The sequence below is a fragment of the Octopus bimaculoides genome, chromosome 8 (assembly GCF_046866305.1).
Source record: "Octopus bimaculoides isolate indiv1 chromosome 8, ASM4686630v1, whole genome shotgun sequence".
Classification (NCBI taxonomy): Eukaryota; Metazoa; Mollusca; class Cephalopoda; order Octopoda; family Octopodidae; genus Octopus; species Octopus bimaculoides.
In genome coordinates this window covers 94590827-94614116 of record NC_142935.1, presented here as the reverse complement: position 1 = coordinate 94614116, position 23290 = coordinate 94590827, and the positions used below count along the sequence as shown (strand labels likewise).

General features: G+C 34.0%; 1 protein-coding gene across 4 annotated transcripts in view; it reads left to right on the top strand.

Moving 5' to 3' along the window:
• The window catches only part of LOC106874590 (uncharacterized), a 41288-nt gene extending 18415 nt beyond the window's left edge, over window positions 1–22873 (top strand). For 2 of the 4 annotated variants that reach the window (XM_014922378.3, XM_052970257.2), the window contains exons 2-4: window positions 17034–17105; window positions 19734–19820; window positions 22474–22873. In XM_014922378.3, the coding sequence (XP_014777864.1) occupies window positions 17034–17105; window positions 19734–19820; window positions 22474–22599 (285 nt within the window). In that variant the 3' untranslated portion in view covers window positions 22600–22873. Of the gene's footprint in view, window positions 1–946; window positions 3090–11255; window positions 12552–17033; window positions 17106–19733; window positions 19821–22473 lie in introns of those variants that run through there. The other 2 variants (XM_052970256.2, XM_014922379.3) reach the window with 2 other exon arrangements.
• Window positions 22874–23290: the final 417 nt, after the last annotated feature.

The window sequence follows — 23290 nt, the reverse complement described above, 5'->3', positions numbered from 1 at the left end:
TCTGTCAATCACATGTTTATCTAGCCGGGTCAAAAACTTTCACCCTACATTGGCTGGTCTTCACACTCAGGGAGATTACAGCTGAAAACCATATTAATTCTCTTTGATTGTGATATCCTTAAAGTTGCTATCTGATAGATTCCTATCGTATTGGGGATATGTACTTTAGAAAATCTCTTTAGAAGTCATGGGGTTAAACATTCTGATACTTATGTTGTCTATAAGATTTTGGTAACACAATGAAGGTTACAGGTTTGCTTCTTTATATAAGTAAGTTCTTCAGAAGTCGTATGAAATAATTTGTTAGTGGAATTTATGCCAAAAGAAGCTTTAGTCATAATTAATGGCTAATTTTGAGTCCTATATTATTAAAATCTGGGTGATATACGCTGAAGGATCCTTGAATATGACTATTCCTGCTGTATGATATGACTAACCTATCTTCTCGGTATAATCCAATATTATGATTTGCGAATTAATATGTAAGTACGTCTAGTATGTACAGGCCGACTGGAAACATACATTACCATTGTCATTAGTGCCAATAGAGACATTAAATCGATCTACTTCTTCAAATTTCACGACTCAGAAAGTGTTTTTTAACTGATGCAATATTTGATGCAGATCATGATCGTGTACAAACTGTTGTTGTTGTTGGCACTCCGTCGCTTACGACGTCGAGTGTTCCAGTTGATCCGATCAACGGAACAGCCTGCTCGTGAAATTAACGTGCAAGTGGCTGAGTACTCCACAGACACGTGTACCCTTAACGTAGTTTTCGGGGATATTCAGCGTGACACAGTGTGACAAGGCTGACCCTTTGAATTACAGACACAACAGAATCAGGAAGTAAGAGTGAGAGAAAGTTGTGGTGAGAGAGTACATCAGGGCTTGCCACCATCCCATGCCGGAGCCTCGTGAAGCTTTATGTGTTTTCGTTCAATAAACACTCACAATGCCCGGTCTGGGTATCGAAACCGCGATCCTATGACCGTGAGTCCGCTGCCCTAACCACTGGGCCATTGCGCCTCCACCGTGTACAAACTAACCGTAGCTTAAAGTTAGACTTAAGATTAGAAAGTAGACTTTCAGTGTTAAAATGGCCTGAAAGAAAGCATTATCAAGGAACAGTTAGAGCCCTTCCAAAATAAACAAATTTCGAAATAAGTATTGGAGATTATAAATTCTAAAAGTCCCAGTTTTGAAGCTGGGTGATTTTCTCCAGGCATCTGATCGTCAATACTTTATCTTTTTATCTATAACTTATAAATCAATAATGGGTGGTACCGATAATGCGTGACAAATGCGTATGGTATATGTGTATATCTGTATGTGTGAGTGAGCGTTGGTGTTTGTTTTGTGCGGGTGTGTGATATATAAGTACATGTGTAAATAGTGCCAGTACTCAATTGAGTGATTGTATTCTTCTCCATGGCAACTGCTGAGGTTTTATGCATTATACAAGCAAAATATTCTATAAAACCTCTCAGCATTATATTATATACATCACTTCAACACTATTTTATTTTCAGGCCATCTCAAAGCCATATCATATGCATAATCAGCTGAACACTATCCTACATGCATAACCACAACATTACATTATCCATACTCCCTGAATATCATATTATATACCTGAACATTGGGCCAATGATCACTGTTTCATTCTCAAATATAGCCCATCACTGCAACGTTATTCTATCTACTTTATAAAACGTTAGGTTTTGAATCCGAGTCCATTGTTTCTTTTATGCGATGTTACATTATTTTGTAGCCGTAACTAATGAACTGGAGCATTTAATGTAAAAACTATTGAACAACACCCGATTTTACAGCAATTATCAGTACAATTTTAATGACCATAACAACAGATATCCCCATCGCTGCTATCAATACCAACGTTCACTACCTCTACCAACACTACTAGAGCCAATACATATTACTATGCCACCATCAGACAAACATTTCAAGGCACTGTAATGGTAGACAATCACTTGACGTTTGGTAAGGGAAAGAATCCTCTCTCAAGTTCTGGCGTAGCAATTATACCAGAAAACGAATCAAAGAACCAAAGTAATAATGTAACACCTTTTGTCATCTCTAGTACTGATGTATCTACATGCAGTAAATCCACCAACATGGACCATAGGCGACCAATAAAAGATTCAAGTGAAGAAATTCCGATAGATATTTTAAAACCTGCACTACATCTTACGGCGCTCTCTGGTCAAGATTTGTACCCACCTGGTTATCTCACAAAACGCCAAAAGAATTTGTTCATAGTTTTCAAAAGTATCGTTTCATTGTTTCTTATTTGGAATATAATACGCTTATATTTTTCATTTTATCATTGGATGGGCAGAGGAAAAGTTATTGTCTTTTCCTATTTCCTGCTGTTTTATTCTTTGGATGTTTTTAAGCATGGAATGAAGATCATCACCAACGTCGTATACGGCAGAAAATTGCTTGAGAAATTTTCAGCATGTGTTGTTTCTCTAAGAGAGCAAAAATATTTGAGGAAAGTAAAACTGCATATTAAATTGATGGTAGGATTTTCGGTTATTATAATCATCGTTAGTATAATATGGATCGTAATTTCTTCCTATAATGTTAAATTTGAACCATCTCCCGTGAAATCTTTACTAGGTATACCTATGTGGAAGAATAAAACTTTTGAAAGTATAAACTTCGGGATTTTAAGCTGGTTTGTCGCATCTGGAATACTCAGCGACGATATACTACTTTATTTCTTTGCGAAAGTAATTTGTTGTGAGCTGCATGCCCTTTCACAAAAACTGAAGCTGCTCCACGAGGAAGAACAATCAACTAGCGACATTAACAATAAATTGGTTCACATTCAGAAGAAATACGAAGAAATAATGGAGCTACTACATCAAGTCAATGCCAACTTCTCCATCTATGCAATCATCATCTTCATGTTCGCTATTATTTTCTCGTGTATGTTGATCGTTATCGCATTTCAAGAGGACGTCAACGAAAAAGAAATAATGATTGCAACATTTAACACATCATTGCATATTGTGTTAGCCATCTCAGTCCTCTATAGCGGAATATCTATACAACTTGCTGTATGTTGATAACTTTATTTACATATATTCATATATATATATATATAAACAAAATCGAACACGCTTATACAGGTGGTGGGGTGTTGTTAGTTCTGTGTATGTGCGTTCGATTTTGTTTATATACCTCAAACTGTTTCTAATTCATTTGTGCATGTATATATATGTATGTATATACTGGATGTCGTATAAATTCGTTCATACATTTTTCCATATATTTTAATCGTTATTTTTTAGCGATAATTTTGACAAATAGTTGTGGAACGAAACATCTTGCAATGAGGATCGATTGAAACGAGCTCATTGATGAGGGTCCGCAACATTGTATTAGAGAATTAGCTCAGAATGAGAATATGGTGGGTGCTTTATAACTTCTCAAGCGATTTCTTGAAATATAGTCATGTTCAAATTAGAACGATTGAGCGATCATTGTCGTGCTGAAGTAGGACACCGTGTCGCTGGTCGGGTCGTTTCTGCTAGATTACTCTTCTAGTGAAGACAACAGGTGACAGTATCATGAGTGCGTCCGATCCGCAGGGCCAAATCACTTGTGCATTGGTGCGGATCCTCATGAATGAGGTCGTTTCAATCGATCTCCATTGAACTGAACAGGTCAGCGGGAACGCAAAGAGTCTGTGAGGTTGAAGATCTCCTCCATGAAGCGTAAAAACAATGTCTGCGCATTTCTTTCAGCAATAGTACCTTCTCCGTACAAAGTATAAATCTCTTGAGTAGCTTTGGCCGATTTGAAACCATGACTGATAGCGAAGAGAAGCATTTGTCGAAAATTCTCACTATTTTATCTAAGATACACTCACAATGCCCGGTCTGGGAATCGAAACCGCGATCCTATGACCGTGAGTTCGCTGCCCTAACCACTGGGCCATTGCGCCTCCACGTACACACATAAATGCAATAATGAAAACTACATATGATTATATACTCTTGTATGTACTATTTTATGCATTCAAAATGTTATATATAGATGTTTTTCCTCCCCTTTCTCTGTGTGTATGAGTATGTAAGTGTATATATGTACATATATATGTCTGTGTATGTGTGTGTATGCATATGTATGTGTATATGTATGTATGGTGGAGGCGCGTGGCGTAGTGGTTAAGGTGTCAGCATCATGATCGTAAGATTGTGGTTTCGATTCCTGGACCGGGCGACGCGTTGTGTTCTTGAGCAAAACACTTCATTTCACGTTGCTCCAGTCCACTCAGCTGGCAAAAATGAGTCACGCTGCGATGGACTGGCGTCCCGTCCAGCTGGGGAGCACGTACGCCATTGAAACCGGGAAACCGGGCCCATGAGCCTGGATAGGCTTTAAAAGGGCGCATTTATTTATATATTTGTATGTATGCGTGTATGTATGTATGTATGCGTGTATGCATATTTGTGTGTACATGCATAGGTATAAGGGTTAAGAGGCGTGTACTATGCTAGTATATGTATGTGTGTGTGTGTGTGTGTGTGTGTGTGTGTGTGTGAATACACCATACCATGTGTGAGAACTGAGTAGGTTACCTCAAGTCAGTAGGCACCTCATCGGTTATCTTTTGATAATTCACAACAATATTTACTACTCCAAAATATTCCATTTTTTTATTTTTGATAGAATTAACCCTCTTTCCCCTTCCGTTCTCAGTTACTATTAATCTTATCTTTATTATCTTTATTTTTATTTCATATTTATATTTAATTTTATCATTATTTCATTTACTTATTTCTTCTTCTTCTTCTTCTTCTTCTTCTTCTTCTTCTTCTTCTCCTCCTCCTCCTCCTCCTCCTCCTTCTTCTTCTTCCTCTTCTTCTTCTTCTTCTTCTTCTTCTTCTTCTTCTTCTTCTTCTTCTTCTCCTCCTCCTCCTCCTCCTCCTCCTTCTTCTTCTTCTTCTTCTTCTACACATGATTTTGTATTTTTTGTTATATATTATTCTCCCCTTTTTGTATATATTTTGTGTGTGTGTACGTGTAAGAAAAAACGTTTTACTATTTAAGCAACCAGCAAAACATACATTTTTCAGTTTGAAAACAGCTCTTAGAAGCTTGCAACTCATACCAGCGTCACCTGCTGTTAACATTATTATTCAAATAATAATTATCCCCCAAAATGCCATCTCTACTCATTTTTTAAAAATATATAACACTGTACCATGAACTTACTTTTTATTATTCTACCATACACACACACACACACACACACACACACACACACACACACACACACACACACACACACACACACACACACACACACATATATTATTTAAAAGAGTTCCAACTCTGTCTGTTTTTTATGTTTTATTTATGTTCTTATAAAATTAATGTGGGATATAGAATATGGAATATATAATATAATATAAATGGTAAAATGAAAAATGAAATGAAGTGTTGAATGTCTTATTGAATATATGAAATATTGAGTATTAAATATAGAGAATCAAATATATAAAGAAAATCAAATATATATACGCGCGCGCGCGCGTGTGTGTGTAAAGAGACATATGGTAACCGTGATAAAATTAGATTGAAATAATTCATATTTTTACAGGTGTTCAAAGTACTAATTTTGTAGTTAGCGCACAAGGTTCATAATTATTTACAATTAATTAGGAAAACAGATAATCTATTTTTAATTCAATTATGTTAAAATTCTGCATTCGTTTATACGATATTCACGTCTTTTTTTCTGTCTTGTATGCTATTCCATCACCGTATACTTTATCTCAGCTGCAAATTCAGTTAAAAACAAAAAAGAAAAAAAAAACACCTATTTAACTTCTCGGACTTTTCTAAGACTAGTATACATTTGATTTCATGAATCATCCTATAAAAAGTGTCTGTCACTGGTCGAATGGTCAAAACACCTTCGGCAAAAAAACCCAAAAAACCTACTATTTTAGCCTATCAAGATATCTTTCAGAATAGAATCGTTGGGGATCAATGAAACACGCTGGCTATCTGGTCTAAGTAAACCACACTTTTCACACATCCACAGGTTCATTTACATGGTTATCGATAGGCAAAGCGGCAGTTTATCCCAATTTATCAACGCCAGTTAACAACTTTTAGGTAGAACTTAAAATTGGTTCGGATTGTGTCCTTTATTTTGTGAAATGCCTTTCTTTTTAGTATTAAACTTTATTTTCCTTTGTTTTTTTTTTATCTGACTTATATTTACTGTTTTGCTTGTTTGCGCCTCTTCCTGGTAGTTCTTGTGTTCCTGGTGGAAATATTAACTTCATCTTTATTCATTACCTACATAGATTTTCCATGGCTGCATTTGAGCCGCTACTGTTCATCATTCCTTCTTGAAATCTTCCTCAGTCACGATGTCAGCCTTGCCCCTTCTGATTCTTTACAAAATCTTGATTTCTGGTTTCTTTATCCACATTAACCTTTTATCTTCATCGTTCATTATACTCTCTAGCTGATCCATATATGATTTGAGAAGAAATAAGTGCGAATGACTTTATTCTTTTTCTATTTATATTTAAATTAGAACAACATTCTTATTTCTAACAATTTCCAAGAACTTTTCTTTCTACTAATCTCTCTCTCTCTCTCTCTCTCTCTCTCTCTCTCTCTCTCTCTGCATATGTATACATACATACATATATATATATATATATATATATATATATATATATATATATATATATATATATATTATTATTATTATTAAGCAAGAAAATGATGAGATTCAATGAATATAAATTAATCTATTTATTAAATAGCATTGCCTACAATTGTTTCAATTTACACTCAATACAAATTACAAACATATAGAATAAAATAAGATTGCATTTTAAAGATTTAGAGCAAAATAGCATCAGGGCGAAAGGACATTAAGGAAGCTACATGTTGATCGGTTGAGATACTCCAACAGACCAAGTAGATGATAGTATGTTTAGTTATTTGTGTGTGTGTTAATAATTTTATTTAAATATAATCATAATAAAATAAAGTATATAAAAATATTAAAATATAAAATACAAATATAAAAATAAGTAAAAGTAAATAATGAATATTAATAAAAATAGAAATAATAAAAATATTCAGACAAAGGTAAGATATACAGACAAAAACAAAATGATAAAAATAATAATATAATGTAATAATATAATAAAAATAAATGAAAATAAATACTGAAATAATTGAAATAAATTGAAAATGATATAAAATAAAAATAAAAACATATGTGGGTAGGATAAAAAATTAAAATGATAAATATAAATAACATTAAAAAAAATAATAATATAAGGTAAAAATTAAAAAAAAAAAACTGTTATAAATAAAACTGATTATAGCAGTGACTCGATCGATTCCTAGCAATATCTGAAGAAGGAATTTTTATATTCCGAAATGTTATATCAGACTATGAATAATTGAATTATAACAGTTATTATAGTCCACTCTGCATTGTTGTGCCATTCAAGACGTTATGTTTCATGTATGTGTATATATATATATATATATACATATATATATATATATATATATATATATATATATATATATATATATATATATATATATATATATATATATATATATATATATATATATACATATATATATATATATATATATATAAGTTTGTCTTCGGGCTAGAGTCTGATGGGTTGTCTACGAAGCTACAACCTTCGTGGATGCGAAACCATTGGTCACTCTATGACCAGACATTAACTTTATTACTTCGATATACTTGATGCCCAAGTCGACATTTCAGTCACTCGATTTATACATATGGTTTGTTGATCGTGAAGTACTCTTCGTTGCTGTGACTGAAAGTATAAATTATTACATCTGCATGATATAAGCAACCTGCCATCTCGATATAATCGAATATTATTATTAGTGGATTCATACGTTAAGTACGTCTAGTATGTCCAGGCCGACTGGACATATACATTATCATTTTCATTAGTGCTAATAGAGACATTAAATCGATCTACAGCTTGAAATTTCATGACTCAGAAAGTGTTTTAAATTATGTAATATGTAATGTAGATTATTATCGTGTACAAATGAAACCGTAGTTGCAAGTAAGATCTAAGATTAGAAAATAAATGTTCAACGTTAAAATGGTTTGAAAGAAAACATTATCAAGAAACAGAGCAAGGCTTTCATTAGGGAAGATAACTAAATAAGATAACCTAACAAAGAATATTTCAAAATAAACAAATTTCTAAATAGGTATTGGAAATTAAAAGTTCTAAAAGTCCCAGCTTTGGAGTTCGGTAATTTTCTCCAATCGTTTTGAGCTTTGATTTTGCCTGCACCACTTCAGCGCAGCTATATGTATATATATATATATATATATATATATATATATATATATATATATATATATATATATATATATATATATATATATATATATATATATATATATATATATATATATATATATATGTATATCACTTGTAGTAATTAGGGAATTGATTTGTAGCTGTGTTGGGATGCAGAGAAACATGACTTAGAGGTTATTTCAGCCACATGCCTCTCTGTTTATTTTTATGGGATGAATCACATATGTTGAGATGATAATTGGCATAAAACTAGCGGGGATCCTGTCTGTCAGCCGAATTAAAGTACTGTATGGTCCAGAGGAAGAAGACGTTATGTAATACATAGTGCATGTTGTATGTATCATCGATAAAGCATTGATCGGCCGCAAGATAAATACATAGACAGTTGTGATCTGGTACTGGTTCAGTTTGAATACGAAAACGAGATCTAGAGTGTTTGAAATATCTCTGTGACGATTCAGAGCTTTGAATGTCTTCGGAGAAGTTTCAAATGAGACATATGTCCTTGATATAGGAGGAGATATATTAGAAGAGTTGCTAATGCTTCCAGAAGTTTTAAAGAACGAGGGAAGGATGGAGACTCTGAGTAAGAGGAACGAGAAGTGACTGTTACTGATACCTGGAAAAGGTGGCTGAGTGGCAGGGAAAATGGATAGCGTTTCTCATAGTGAAGTTTGAGTAAAATGTGTAGTCTTGTAGCAGAGATAAACTATAGATAGAGATGAAAATAACTGAGTCTTGAAGTAAAATAGGATGCGGGTTTTTGTGTTAGCAAATGGTGTCAGGGCTGGAACGAAGTTCCTGTACATTTGAGAAGAGAGAGAATTAAGTAACGATTTTAGTTCTTTTTTATTTTCTTGCGAGAGTGTGACGAGTGGTGTTGTGTATTCACGAGAAACCTCTGTCGTGGATGCCTTTAAGTCCACTAAAAGTACCCACAATTTAAATGGAGATGATACACCGGGGATTGTGATGTGCCTATTACCAAGAATAAAATGGTAAAATGGTAACGCATGGTGATTCGGAGTCAAAGAATCAAACAATATGTATGCACTTCCGTTAGTTTATATTCATTCGTCAGCTGAATCTACTGAGAAGAGTGCTAGAGAATGGAGAAGTTATGGCGGAATAAAGAGAAGAGGAGGACAGTGAATATATAGTGAGTCATTGACTGCAAACAAGATCAAAAATCTACAATTATGGTGGTTAATGTCGCTTTTCAAAAATTGTTTACTTGTTTCAGTTATTTCACTGCGGCCATGCTGGAGAACCGCCCTTAGTCGAGCAAATCGTTCCCAGGACTTATTCTTTGTAAGCCTAGTACTTATTCTATCGGTCTCCTTTGCCGAACCGCTAAGTTACACACACACACATGTATATGTATCACTCTGTCCCTTCCTCGCTTTCTCTCGCTTACTCTCTCTCTGTCTGTCTCTTTCTCTGTGTGATGCGTGTGTGTGGAGAGATATGTATACATTATTATTAGTGCGTCAGGCACTATGCTTAGCGGCACTTCCTACGACTTGTGGTAGTTGAATCTGTTTCTGAAGAGACCTTCTTTTATGCCTACATTACATACTTCCGTACGATCGTCAGTCTACAGGGAACCATCGCTACCATCTACATACATATATATACATATACACACACGCATGCACACTCACACACATACACACACACACACACATGTGATACACAATTCCCCATTTTCCCAGCCTCAAGTGCATGGTCATATTTAGGATAGCATGACTGCATGTAAGTTACACCAATTGTTCAAGCTAGCTGATATGTACTAAATAATTTTAATCGTACATTTATCAATGAAAGTCGAAATAGGTACTACTTATGTACAGCATCAGTCAACTGAATTTATATCCTCCAATTTATTTATTAATGCTTTAAAATGTTTTTTTTTTTTTTAAATGCTATATTTGAAAATTTGAAATGCTATATTTGAATCTATTAAAAATTTTTGTTTTAAATTTAAAAACAAAACTAGTTTTTAAATTAAAGAATACATTTTTGCCAAATCCTGAGAATCTGATGTTCAGAATTTCAGAACCTAGATTGTTCTTCAAATAGATGTGAAAGTATTTCGAAGCTAGTATCGAATCTTCTTAGCGTTTTATCTAATCTTTATCTTATTGTATGAATCATTCAGGAGTAGGGACATATATTTACTGAGTAAAAGCAATAAGATTATGTGACGGTCATGCCCTTTCAAGGGTAGTAAGAATAATATTAATCCTGCTGCAAGAAGGAATCGAAATCAAATCGTCAATAGTAAATTTTTATCTCTATGACCTACATGTCGATAATATTATATTGAGTTGCCGACAAACGTGTGTATGGGTGTATGAGTGTGTGAGGATGTGAAGTGGGGAATAGTTGCTAATGTACATCTATTCCCTAATGTATTTAATGTCAGATCCCAAGAGAGCAAGTGTAACGTCTGAGTTTTGTATCAAAGGTATATTTACATAAATCGTTTCAATAGTCTGATATATGCATCACTTCAACACAGACACATAGTATGAACGACAATTCAACACTACAATGCATACATCACTTCCAAGTTATTTTATAAACAACGCCCCAAAACTCTCTCTCTCTCTCTCTATATATATATATATATATATATACACACACACACACACACACACACACACACCATATATGAATACATTAATACATACATACGCATACACGCTCTTTACATTCATTAAATCTTCGTATTGTGTGATTCCATTTCCTTTTTTCCTTTCTTTCTTTTTTCGTTTCTCTCTTTCTCTCTTTCTCTCTCTCTCTCTCTCTCTCTCTCTCTCTCTCTCTTCTGCTTTTATTATCTCCTTTGAATTTTGTGGCATAATTAATGAATGAGTATATTTTATGACCAGGGTACAGAGTAGCGTGAAATCACTACCACCACCACTACATGTGTAACGACTACAACTATACATCTATAGACAACACCATTACTGATATCACCAGCAGCATCACTACAGCTATTACTACATCACAAGCGTCAATATTACAGCAAATAGCTGCTTGATGTCTGGTTAGAGGAGCAAGATAATCACAAAGCTTCTCCCAAGCAGTATGGCATAAAACGAGCCAAAGAATACATATTCATAATGATGTCATCTAACTCCTTTTATCATCTCTAGTGCTGATATATCCAGCTGCAGTAACTCCACCAACATGTACCACGGGCGATCAACAGAGGATTCGCATGAAGAAAGTCTGATGGATGTTTTTAAACCTGCATTGCATTTTACGGCGCTCGCCGGTCAAGAATTTTACCCGTCAGGTTATCTCACCAAATGCCAAAAGAATTTGTTTAAAGTTCTTAAGTGTATCGTTTTACTATTTTTGGCATTTAATATATGGCGCTTATGTATGATATTAGACACAGGGATGAATACCACAAAATTCGTCGTCTTTTTCGTTTTTTTGCTTTTCTATACTGTGGAAATTTTAACACAGAATATGAGGTTCATCTTCGATATCGTATATGGCAGAAGATTGCAAGAGAAATTCGCGGCTTATTTACCTTTAACGGAGCAAAATTATTTCAGGAAATTAAAGCGGAAAGTTCTATTTACAGTGGTATTTTCAGCTTTTATAATAATCATGAGTATGTTAACTATTGGAATACTGAGTATAACTGAATTTGCGTCGACTAATATGAACACTTTATTACATATACCAATGTGGAAGAATACAGCTTTTGAAATAATAAACTACCTGCTTTTCAGCTGGTTCATTGCTTCAGGAATATTCAGCGACCATATACTACTTTATTTCTTCGTGGAAATAATCTGTTGTGAGTTGCATGCCCTCTCACAAAAACTGAAACTCCTCGACGACAAAAAACAGACAACTGGTGACGTTGACAGTAAGTTGATTCATATACAGAAGAAATACGAAGAGATAATGGAGCTTCTCCATCAAGTCAACACCTACTTCTCAATATACTTAGTCACTCTCTTCATGCTCTTGATAATTATAGCATGTGTCTTGATCTACGTCCTATTTCAGAAAGAAGTAGATATTACAGGAAAATTACTTATCGCTTTAATGGCAATAACACGGATCGTCTTCTCAACATCAGTTCTCTATAGTGGCATCACCTTGCAAGCTGCTGTATGTTGACGTATATTTATACAATTATATGTGTGTGTATTTATATATTTGCAAACTCACACTCACTCACAGACACAGACACTCACACACACATACGTTTATATATATATATATATATATATATATATATATATATATTTCGTTTTTGGATTTGGTTTGCAAGATTCTTTATGTGAGTTCGTGTGTTGAAGCATATTCTGTTGTGTCTGAGTAGAGTCATTTTCTTTTAGGGCCTTCTAATTTAACACACTCACCGGTAAAATTTCCACTTATTTCTTATTTTTATTTTCCTAAAATTTTCGTTGTGTCGTGTAACCTTTTCAATAGTTTTGACTCTGTCCGTTATTCACACTGCGTTCTTTTTGTTTGTTTGTGCGCATGTGTGTGTGTGTGTGTGTGCACACACATACATCTAATTTGCCTCTAATTTTATTTAGTCTAGTGCAAAAACAACATGTAAAATTTCAGCACCATTGAAGACATTTTAGCGGTTGCTACCATCCACTGACCATTTTGTATATTCTTATTTTTCAGTTTGTATTTATTGTACATTTTCTGTCTCCTTGCCATCTTCTACTGGCCCCGACATACAACTGTTTAAGAGATTCAAAGCAAAGTGAGTGGAAATTGACAAGAACAATTACCAAACAGCAACAGATGACCCTAACATTGCAGAGAAAATTTCAGATGCTGAAGAAATCATTCAATTTGCTCAAGCTCAGCTTGATGAACAGCAGCCTCATGGTGACTACAAGGAATCGCTCGAGTTAACACTCATGTTCCTCGGTAGTACCCCCAAGTCAGGAATCAGCGTTAAAGCACCCGGAGCTTATCACAGAGCACGATGGATGGCCAAGCTAATTTACTGCATTAAAATTTGGATGTTTAAATCTCAGTTTAAACTAACTGAGAGAGAGGGAAAAGAACTGAGAGATGTTTGCTGCTTTTCAGCAGCGATATACATCAGATCGTGGTGCCTGGCATCCATACCCTCGTGCACCCTCCGTTCAGATTTGCATTTTGTGCAAAGTCTGCTGCTCTACAAGCAAAAGGATGACAAAATTACAAGTGCTGCACTCAATAAGTTTTTAAGACACATTGTGGTACGTCTCTGAGGAGCTTGTGGTTTCTGCATTTGTTTGATTCGGCAGTTTCGCATGAGACATTAAAACAAAATGAAGCATTCTCTGCAGAAACCAGTTGACTCAAAACCGAGCAAACTAGCATCAATAAATTCTGAATCGGCTGGGCAGGATTTCGCTACTGCCAACACAAAAAGATTCTTTGAAATCCTAGAGGTGCCTTGCTGAAGAATGGAATGATGACGAAAGTTATGCGAATGCAAAAGATATCACATACGGGCTCAAAGTGATAAAGGATATTGCGGAAAGAGATGTACGACTGATGGAGGGATACAACTCTCAAACAAAAACAAGAAACATTACTCTTGCTTCACAAAAAAAAAAAAAAATTACATAAGTAGTTATGATATGCCTACTGGGGGAACTTCCACATAAAAAAAAGTTAACGCGCTATACGCCGTACCTCACTACATGCTATAGCCTAGAATATACGTTTATACATTTATTTTTATACAATACTTTTTAGCACAAACTTTTATACCTTTACTTTTAAAGTTTGGTAGCAACCTCTAATTTTCTCTTTTTTAACCCCAAATTTCGCATACAATGCTTTCTTAGGACTATGAATAAAATAGGAGGGTGTCTCCTGAAAATTGAAAATAAAAATTTTTCCCCCTTTTTTGCATCACCCTTATATATATATATATATATATATATATATATATATATATATACATACATATATATATATATATATATATATATATATATATATATATATATATATATATATATATATATATATATATATATATATATATATATGTATGTATATATATATATATATATATATATATATATATATATATATATATATATATAAAGAGATATATATTTATATAAAGAGAGAGAAAGAGAATATTTCGTTTGGGAGAAGTCAAAACACTATGAGAAATATTTATTTAGTAACTTTCACCTATTATGTTTAAAGGGTAAAAATGTATAAATTAAAGCGAGGTCCCAAATGAAAATTTGACCAATATCTAAAATTGGAATTACGTTGTAAAACAATTATTACATAAATATCGACAGATTCTGACAGTCGGATCAAGTAGATATACGCAGTTACAGTTTTATATGTTTTTAAAAAAATTAAAATTCACATAAATTTGAATAGAAGTATCATAAGGGCGTAAAGGGGTATATGCGTAATCCAAAACAGCAGACATGCATTCATCGCTCCATACATTTCATTACACTTGCGCACAAAAACAATTTCTCATTTAATACGGGTGTGTCCAGTTACGTGAAATGAATTTATCCTCATGTCTTCATTTTCCAGACGTTTCAGATTTAACATTCAAATATATCCCTAGTTGCTAAACATTTCTTTTTTTTTTAGTTCTGTCTTTTATCTAAATTATGTGGACTACATCTATTACTACCAATTTTGTAAAGTTTTCACCTTTCAGTGCTTTTCCAGGTGATATTATAGTTTGAATCGGATATTACTTGTATTTTGTATATAAATATTTCTGTATGAAGAGGTATCGTTGTCAATTCTATCTATAAATAACTATTTTATCAGGTTAACATAGCGTTTTTGAGTGACATTTAGCTTGTATAATTCTACCAATTCTTCTACATGAGTAGTTAGATACATTGTATGGCAAATGATTATGGAATATAATATTTTCTGTGTAGAATTTCATATTTAAATCTAAGGTGACATCCAGAATATTAACTTTTAAATTTGTTACTAACATTAGTTTTAAAGCCAAAATTTTATCCCAAAATTTAATCATTACTCAATGTATAGATGCTTCTGAATTGATATGACTATATTATATGCATATTAATAGGTATATGTATACTCTCACACACACACACACACACGTACACATACGCACACACACATACACACACACACACACACGCACACACACACACACACACACACACGTGCACACGTACACGCGGCATCTTGAGCAAGTGTCTTCTACTATAGCCTCAGGCTGACCAAGACCTTGTGAGTGGATTTGGTAGACAGAAGCGGGAAGAAGCCCGCCGTATATACATATACACACATACATACATACATACATATATATATATATATATATATATATATATATATATATATATATATATATGTGTGTGTGTGTGTGTGTGTGTGTATGTGTATATATATATATATATATATATATATATATATACCGGAGTAAGCACATGAAATGTGCAACAAGGTGGAAGAAAGAGTACTCAAATACCAGAGGTAGAGTAATATGCTTTATTTAAAAGCAGCAGAAATATAACAAAAAAACCGTTACTCTGAGTTTCACGTTCCCGTTCATCGAAAACTGTCCGATGAACGGGAACGTGAAACTCAGAGTAACGGTTTTTTTGTTATATTTCTGCTGCTTTTAAATAAAGTATATATATATATATATATATATATATATATATATATATATATATATATATATATAATATAACCCTAACCAAAACAAACAATATAAAATATTAACCCATAACAAATCTCCCCGTGGACATCTCACCTGCCGGTAAGACCAACCAAATTGCTGGTATATTACCCACTGAGAGCTTTAAAAGATAAACCGTTAATCACAATCGAGCATAACATGGAAGCATGTACCATGCTATCGCTTGTTACATTTGGTGCTTTTAGGGTCGCGAGTAGACGTAGATAATGTTTAAAACCTCTCACCCTTAGCCCAGTAAAGCATGGAAGGCGTGATAGCTGGAGGGAGCAAAGGTTGCACCAACAGTCAGCTGGCACTCGTTTTCAGATGGGAGTTTCGTATAACGTGAAATGATATGCTTCGCTCAAGGGTACAACATGCTGTCTTGTTCAATAATCACACCTGTTACATTAGGATTCTATTGAAGTCACGTGAAATGATGGGCCTTGCTCAAGGGCACAACATTTCGTCTTATCCAAGAACTGAATCCGTCTTGAAAAATTATAAGACCCACATGTTCTATTGCCTTTAGAATGTTCTTAAAAGTATATGGTGCTCCTGGATGGAACGTTTTTAATCATAAATCTGCTAAATCTGGGCTGACCGTGGGCTAAAACAACAACAACAACAATCCAAGCCAATCCTGGGAGCTTTATGATAAGATAGTGGTTAAATTTCCCTCAAATCACAGTCAAGCTATTTGAGAGACGGTTTAGTCAGTTTGGTATACATTTGAGCATAAATTAGTTAGTTCTGGGTCGATGTATAGCTAAGCAATAGCCGTAACATCACCAACAACGACAACAACAACAATAACAACAACAACAGAAGCAGCAGCGATGACAACGACGACAACTGTATTAAAAACTAGAACCCATCAAAAATTTGTTGTTCTTTCTATTCTTTCCTTGTTTCAGGTTGAAGAACCCGTCGAGTATTTATACAGACTGAGTCTCAATAAAGAGCACAGCCAAGACACAATGACAAGGGTGAGTTATTTTGTTTTCATTGTATGTATGTATGTATGTATGTATACGTGCAGATTTCTATGTTTTATTTTATGTATGTATTCTCATGCATATAGTTGCACGTATAGATATGCTCGTATATGCTTGCATGATAAATTTCTGGAAAGTTTTACAGATCTTTACAGTTCCAGTGATGGCTTGGATCTGTAGTCTTCGAATCAGTTTTCTCCTTTGTTCTTCAGAAGTTTCCAGTTTTCCTGCCGCAAAATAATCGTCAAACGACTTTGACAACATTTCCAAATGAGCCACAGTTTCTTCACATACACTAGGAATTATATATAGATTCATTATCGATCGTTTCTTCAAGTGATGGAAAACTTGAAAGATTCCCTCTTTTCACTCGTCGACACCAAAGAGCTAACTTTTCTTTGAAAGCGTTTTCACAGCATTTCAATATATTTATGTTTTTTTTCCTTGAAAAGATAGACTCAGATCATTCATACGGTTGAAAATGTTTGTCAAATAAGCTAGCATTTCATTGAAGTCTTGTGATTCCAATTCTCCAAGCAAATCATAGTCACGTTCCACCTTTCTTGCTTCTTTTCCCAGAACAGGTGTTACCATTCCTAATGCACATGGTTTGATAAGTTCTTCTGAAATTGTATGGGACCTCTTGGACTCGGCTACTTAGTATGAAGCAGCGGTTTATTAGCAGATACAGAACGTAATTTTGGAAGGGTTGCTCGAGAATCAAAACGGGCTCTTCTAGCTTTCAACGATTCAACATCATGGCCTAAAGTATCGGCTCTGCTTTGCCAGTTATTGAAGTGTTCTTGCAGCTTAGACGGCTTCAAATTTGCGTTGGAAAACACAATATCACAAAGCATGCACTGTGGCTTTTACAAACCCTCAATTTCCCCGTACAAATGAAACCAAAACGCATATAATCATCATTCCATTTTTTTTTATTTGATGAAGGGTTAATATGATTAAATTATAATCTAAAAAAGGAAATAAAATTATGAATAAAGTCGACTGGAAGAAAAGCGGGAACCTAACGCACTGACGATAATACCGATAAATCCAAGAATAAGAGTAATAATAATACTATTGATAAAAAAAAAAATTTTTTAAACTGGAAACATATGCATAACGACGCGATGGCTACTGGTTTCAAATTCCCTAATCTAACGGTAGGCTTTAAGCTAGGCTAGATTAACATACAAAAAATGGTTAAAAATATCTGTTACGCACAATTACATAATATTCAAATTGATATCACAACGTTAATTTCACATTTACTTTATATATTTTTTTACAATTAATAGGTCTTTAATAAAGATACCCTTTTCCCAAAATGAACAGATAACAAAGATATCGCAATCAGCCGTTTAAGTAAATTTTAAAAATTGTCGTTAAATAATATTCACAACTGAATTTATGACAAATGTCATTTGCAAATCGCTTTGTTAATGTAATTTTCTCAAGCACGTGTGATCAAAGGCATTCGATAGGATGCACTTTCACGACTACCAGTTTTCGCACTTAGCTATTGTTGGTTGCAAATCGATTTGTTAAAGTATTCTTCTGGGGTTAGCCAGATATCACGATATATTATTTCCCCTTTTTCTTAAGAAAATATTTACGTTTTTCTTGCAATTTGTTGCAAGAGAAAACGGAGAAACCACAGGAGAGTATTATGCAAATTAAGTGCCTGGCTGCAAGGCTGGACACTCGCAACCCCTGGAATACTGTCTCGTGATGTGTGATCGGGATTATTTTTGATAAGAGTTTCTGTTTGGTCATCATCAACGACTGCCGAAACGTTCACAGCCTTCCAGGTCAAAGTTTTTAACTCCTAGACGTAGCGAACCATTTGCGAACAGTCCTATCAGATATGGCAAATGCTACTTGTTGAAAAACGGTATTAACTTTGGCTCCAACCTAACAGAAACGACTATATTTCAAAACAGTAGATTTAGGGTTCTAATCTATTTCTATTCATCGATTTTGTCTTACCTGAAAATACTCTTTATAATGTTTAATATCATTTTGCTTAGCAAAGAGGGCGTTGGAAGAATGTTTTGAGGTATTTATTCCGGTACTCTGAGTTAAAATCTTACCGGCGCCAACTTTTTCATTCATCCTTTCGGAAATGTTAAAAGAAAGGATCAGTCTGGTATTGAAGTCGACGGTAACAATTAACTTCAAAATTGCAGGCCTTGAACATAAATTAGAAGCAATTATTTTGCCAAGAAAAATATTGGTTTTAAATTTTAGCACAAGGCCAGTAATTTTTGGAGAGTGGTAAATCAATTGCATCGATCTCAGTGCTCAACTGATACTTATTTTATTAACCCCGAAAGGATGAAAGGCAAAGCCCACCTCGGCAGCATTTGAACCCAGAAGGTAAAGACGGACGAAATGCTGCTATGTATTTTGCACGGCGTGCTAACGACTCTGCCAGATCACCGCCATAGTTCATAACCAAAATATTAGCAGCTATTTTTATTTTCCTACGTTTCTCTATTCTGCAGAGCAATACATACGGAGTTCTAATCGTGAGCTTGCTCATCTTATATGAAATATAACTTTACTTACAAATAATCTCAACTTTTTTTTTTCATCTGTTAAAAAAAAAAATTCTAGATTTCTCTATTCTTCGCAAGAGTCTCCAATCCAAGCTATCTCACTGCCGCCAAAATGTTCAATATCGACTCTTCAACAATACTTATGGTAAGAAACAACTCTTTAAGTTTTCTGTTTAGAATCTAGAAATTCTGATAATTTAAAAGAGCTGCTAATGTAAATACAAAAGAGTTATTAATGTAAATACAACGAAATAATTATTGAGGAAAAAACAAGTTTGCTGGATTCACAAATTTAGTTTCTTCTTTAATATTTTTGAACTAACATGACTGGATTTTGAACATTTAAATTCTTTTTTGTAAGATTTCAGTCAGCAATAAGTTCTTTTTAATCTATCGGTCTACTTCTTGTAAATGTAGTTAGGAGTTTTAGACTAGCGGTCCTCAAAGAGTTTTTGTACTAGAAACCGGTTTCATGAGAGACAATGTTTCCAGCGACCGGAAAAATCATATTCATAATATATATATATATATATATATATATATATATATATATATATGTGTGTGTGTGTGTGTGTGTGTGTGTGTGTGTGTGTGTGTGTGTGTGTGTGAGCAATCCGTCGGTTACGACGATGAGGGTCCCAGCTGATGCGATCAACGAAATAGCTTGCTTGTGAAATTAACGTGCAAGTGGCTGAGCACTCCACAGACTCGTGTACTCTTAACGTAGTTCTCAGGGAGATTCAGTGTGACACAAAGTGTCACCAGGAAATGAACTCACAACCTTGCGATCGTGAGCCGAATGCCCTAACCACTAAGCCACGCGCCTATACATATATATATAGTACATGCATATACATATTGTACTATATATATATATATATATATACTAAACGAGTATGTGAGTCCACATTTGCTCTACATAGGCATATTATACCTTTTGGGAATCAGGAGGATCCCGGGATTGAAAATCTGCCCTTCATTTGATTCTTGGATATCCACCACTGGGATCTGATTTAGAAGCATGTGTGTTGCTATTTCTAGCAAGTAAAGCTTGGCTGGTTAATGCCATCTTAGTTGGCGTTTGTCAGATGACGTCAGAGATCAAGGGGAGATAAATGTCATTCGCTTCATTAACTTAACAACGTTGAGATAAGAAATTTGGTACAAATTGGCCAACAGTTGGAAATCAAACTGGGACTGGAACAATAGAATGATTGCATTTACAGAATTAATTCTCACCTGTCTTTAACCTCTGATCAAACACTACCGGGACATATAGTCATAATAGACGTATTATAGTGATAATATTTAGCTCTTCAATTAACCCCCAGCAGGAGCCAGCGCAAATGTCCGCACGGCGTGCGGCTTTTAGGCTAGTATATATATATATATATATATATATATATATATATATATATATATATATATATATATATATATATATATATATATATATAAATGGAGCAAAACGCATGTCAATAAAAGTTCCTTTAATTCCTACACGTGTTTCGAAATAAATGAGAGTTCTTTCACAAAGAAGAAAGAGCTGTTGGGGTTCCTCATTTATTTCTCTTCAGGGAGTTCATAATAAAACATGTAATAGCAAGACAAAAACGAAATGATGGGGTAAATTACGAGCAGATATGTTACATGGTCAGTGACCGTTAGAAGGTAACTATTGACGTATTTAATTTATCGAAAGTTTTAATAACTGAGATAATATTAATATATACATAAACTAATATATATATATATATATATATATATATATATATATATATATATATATATATATATATATATATAATCATAAATATACAGGGATTAGCATTGAGTTGCTTCTCCAACATACTGAAAATTTAGAAATAGCAGTCAAAACCCGCCTGGTTCGAGTCCGGTAGTTGGGAACCTCTGCTTTAGACTTTAATATACTATTCGCAAGTGAGAAGTCCTAACCATTAATAATGATGATTTTTCCGTATATAGTTGTTAGACAAATCAATATTAAGACAATCCAATACAGAAGAAATGAATAGTTTGGACCAGTGGTTCTCAAACGTGGTCCATATAACCCTTCGGAATCCGTATGGCTCTTAGGGGTCCATATAAGATTTTGAAGACAAAATGAACGCACAATAATTTGGTTATACTTCTACTAAGCATAAAATGTTTTAACAATTTATTTATACAGTTCCTAACAATATTTAATTATAAAAATATAAAGGGACGTTTTTAAACATCGAAAGGCTATGAGCGGGTCCACCTGAGTAAAATAGAAACCAAAAGCGTTCAATAGTTGAGGAGCTCTGGTTTAGGCAGTCAATAGTTACAAAGCTCAATAGTTGATAAATCAATACTTAGAAAAATTTGTTAATTTAATTCTTAATAAATAATTGTTTAAAAATTCTATGCATGTTATTTAATTCCTTGCATGCTAATTAATGTTGACTAATTTTCTCATATTTTTAATGTCATACTCTGACTAAATTATTTTGCAAATAATCTAAGCCGACGACCAAATAATTTGATTTAACCAATTAGTACCTAAACTCACCACTAAATAATTAACACTGACTACCAAATACTCTACTGATCACCAGTTACTGTACAATACGAACTCTAATCTAGAGTGACTATCATATCATCTACGCTGACCTGTACATACTGTAGAATTATCAACAAATACTGTACAATGACCCCAGAATATTTATTTTGCTATTAAATAGAATATGAAATGACTTTTGACTGCTAATCTGAACTTGTTCTGCCTCTCTTATTTTGTTCTCTTCTTTTTCCAGATATCTGGGACACTCTTGTCCTATGGAGTAATAGTGTTCCAAACTAGTTCTGTGCATACAGGAGATAAAAATGCAAGTATGACAGTGTTGACAGGGAATATGACCGGGAATGCTACATTTGGCTGAGCTTGCTTATTCAGATTAAAATTTCATTGATTTCATAATCACTTCGTTGTTGCTGTGGTTGTTGTCGTCGTCGCTGTTACTTTCGGTTGTCTAAACAAGCAAACGTTGACAAAATCTCACTTTCTTTTTTTAAGTTTTAATCACGTTTCTTCTGTGATTCATTAAAGGTTTCTAAGAGCAATTACAACACTTTTTGAAAGTGAATGAACTTGGTATCGTTATCAAAAGTTTCTGTATCCAAAGCTATAATAAATATTCTATATTTAATCCTAAAGCATTCAAATTACTCTGTCAAATGTAATGCCTCTTTCTTCTTATTGCTTTGAATTTATGTATTATCTCGTAGCCTTGAGAATTTGATTTCTGGCCGGTTTGAACATGCAACAGGTACACTATTTTGGCTAGATATGGCTGGTTTAAATGCTAGAAGGATAAATTACTAACAATACGAAGGCAATAAACTCGCAGAGTCGTTAGAAGGCCTGATAAAATACTTCACGGCATTTATCCTGTCTTTAAGTTCTGAGTTCAAATGCCGTTAAGATCTACTTTACTTTTCATGCTTTCGGGGGTCGATAAAATATGTAGGTGTTGAACAATGGAGGATGGAGTCCATGTAATCAACTCACCCTTTTCCCTCGAAATTGCTGGCCTTGTTCCAAAATTTGCAACGATATCTATACTATAATGG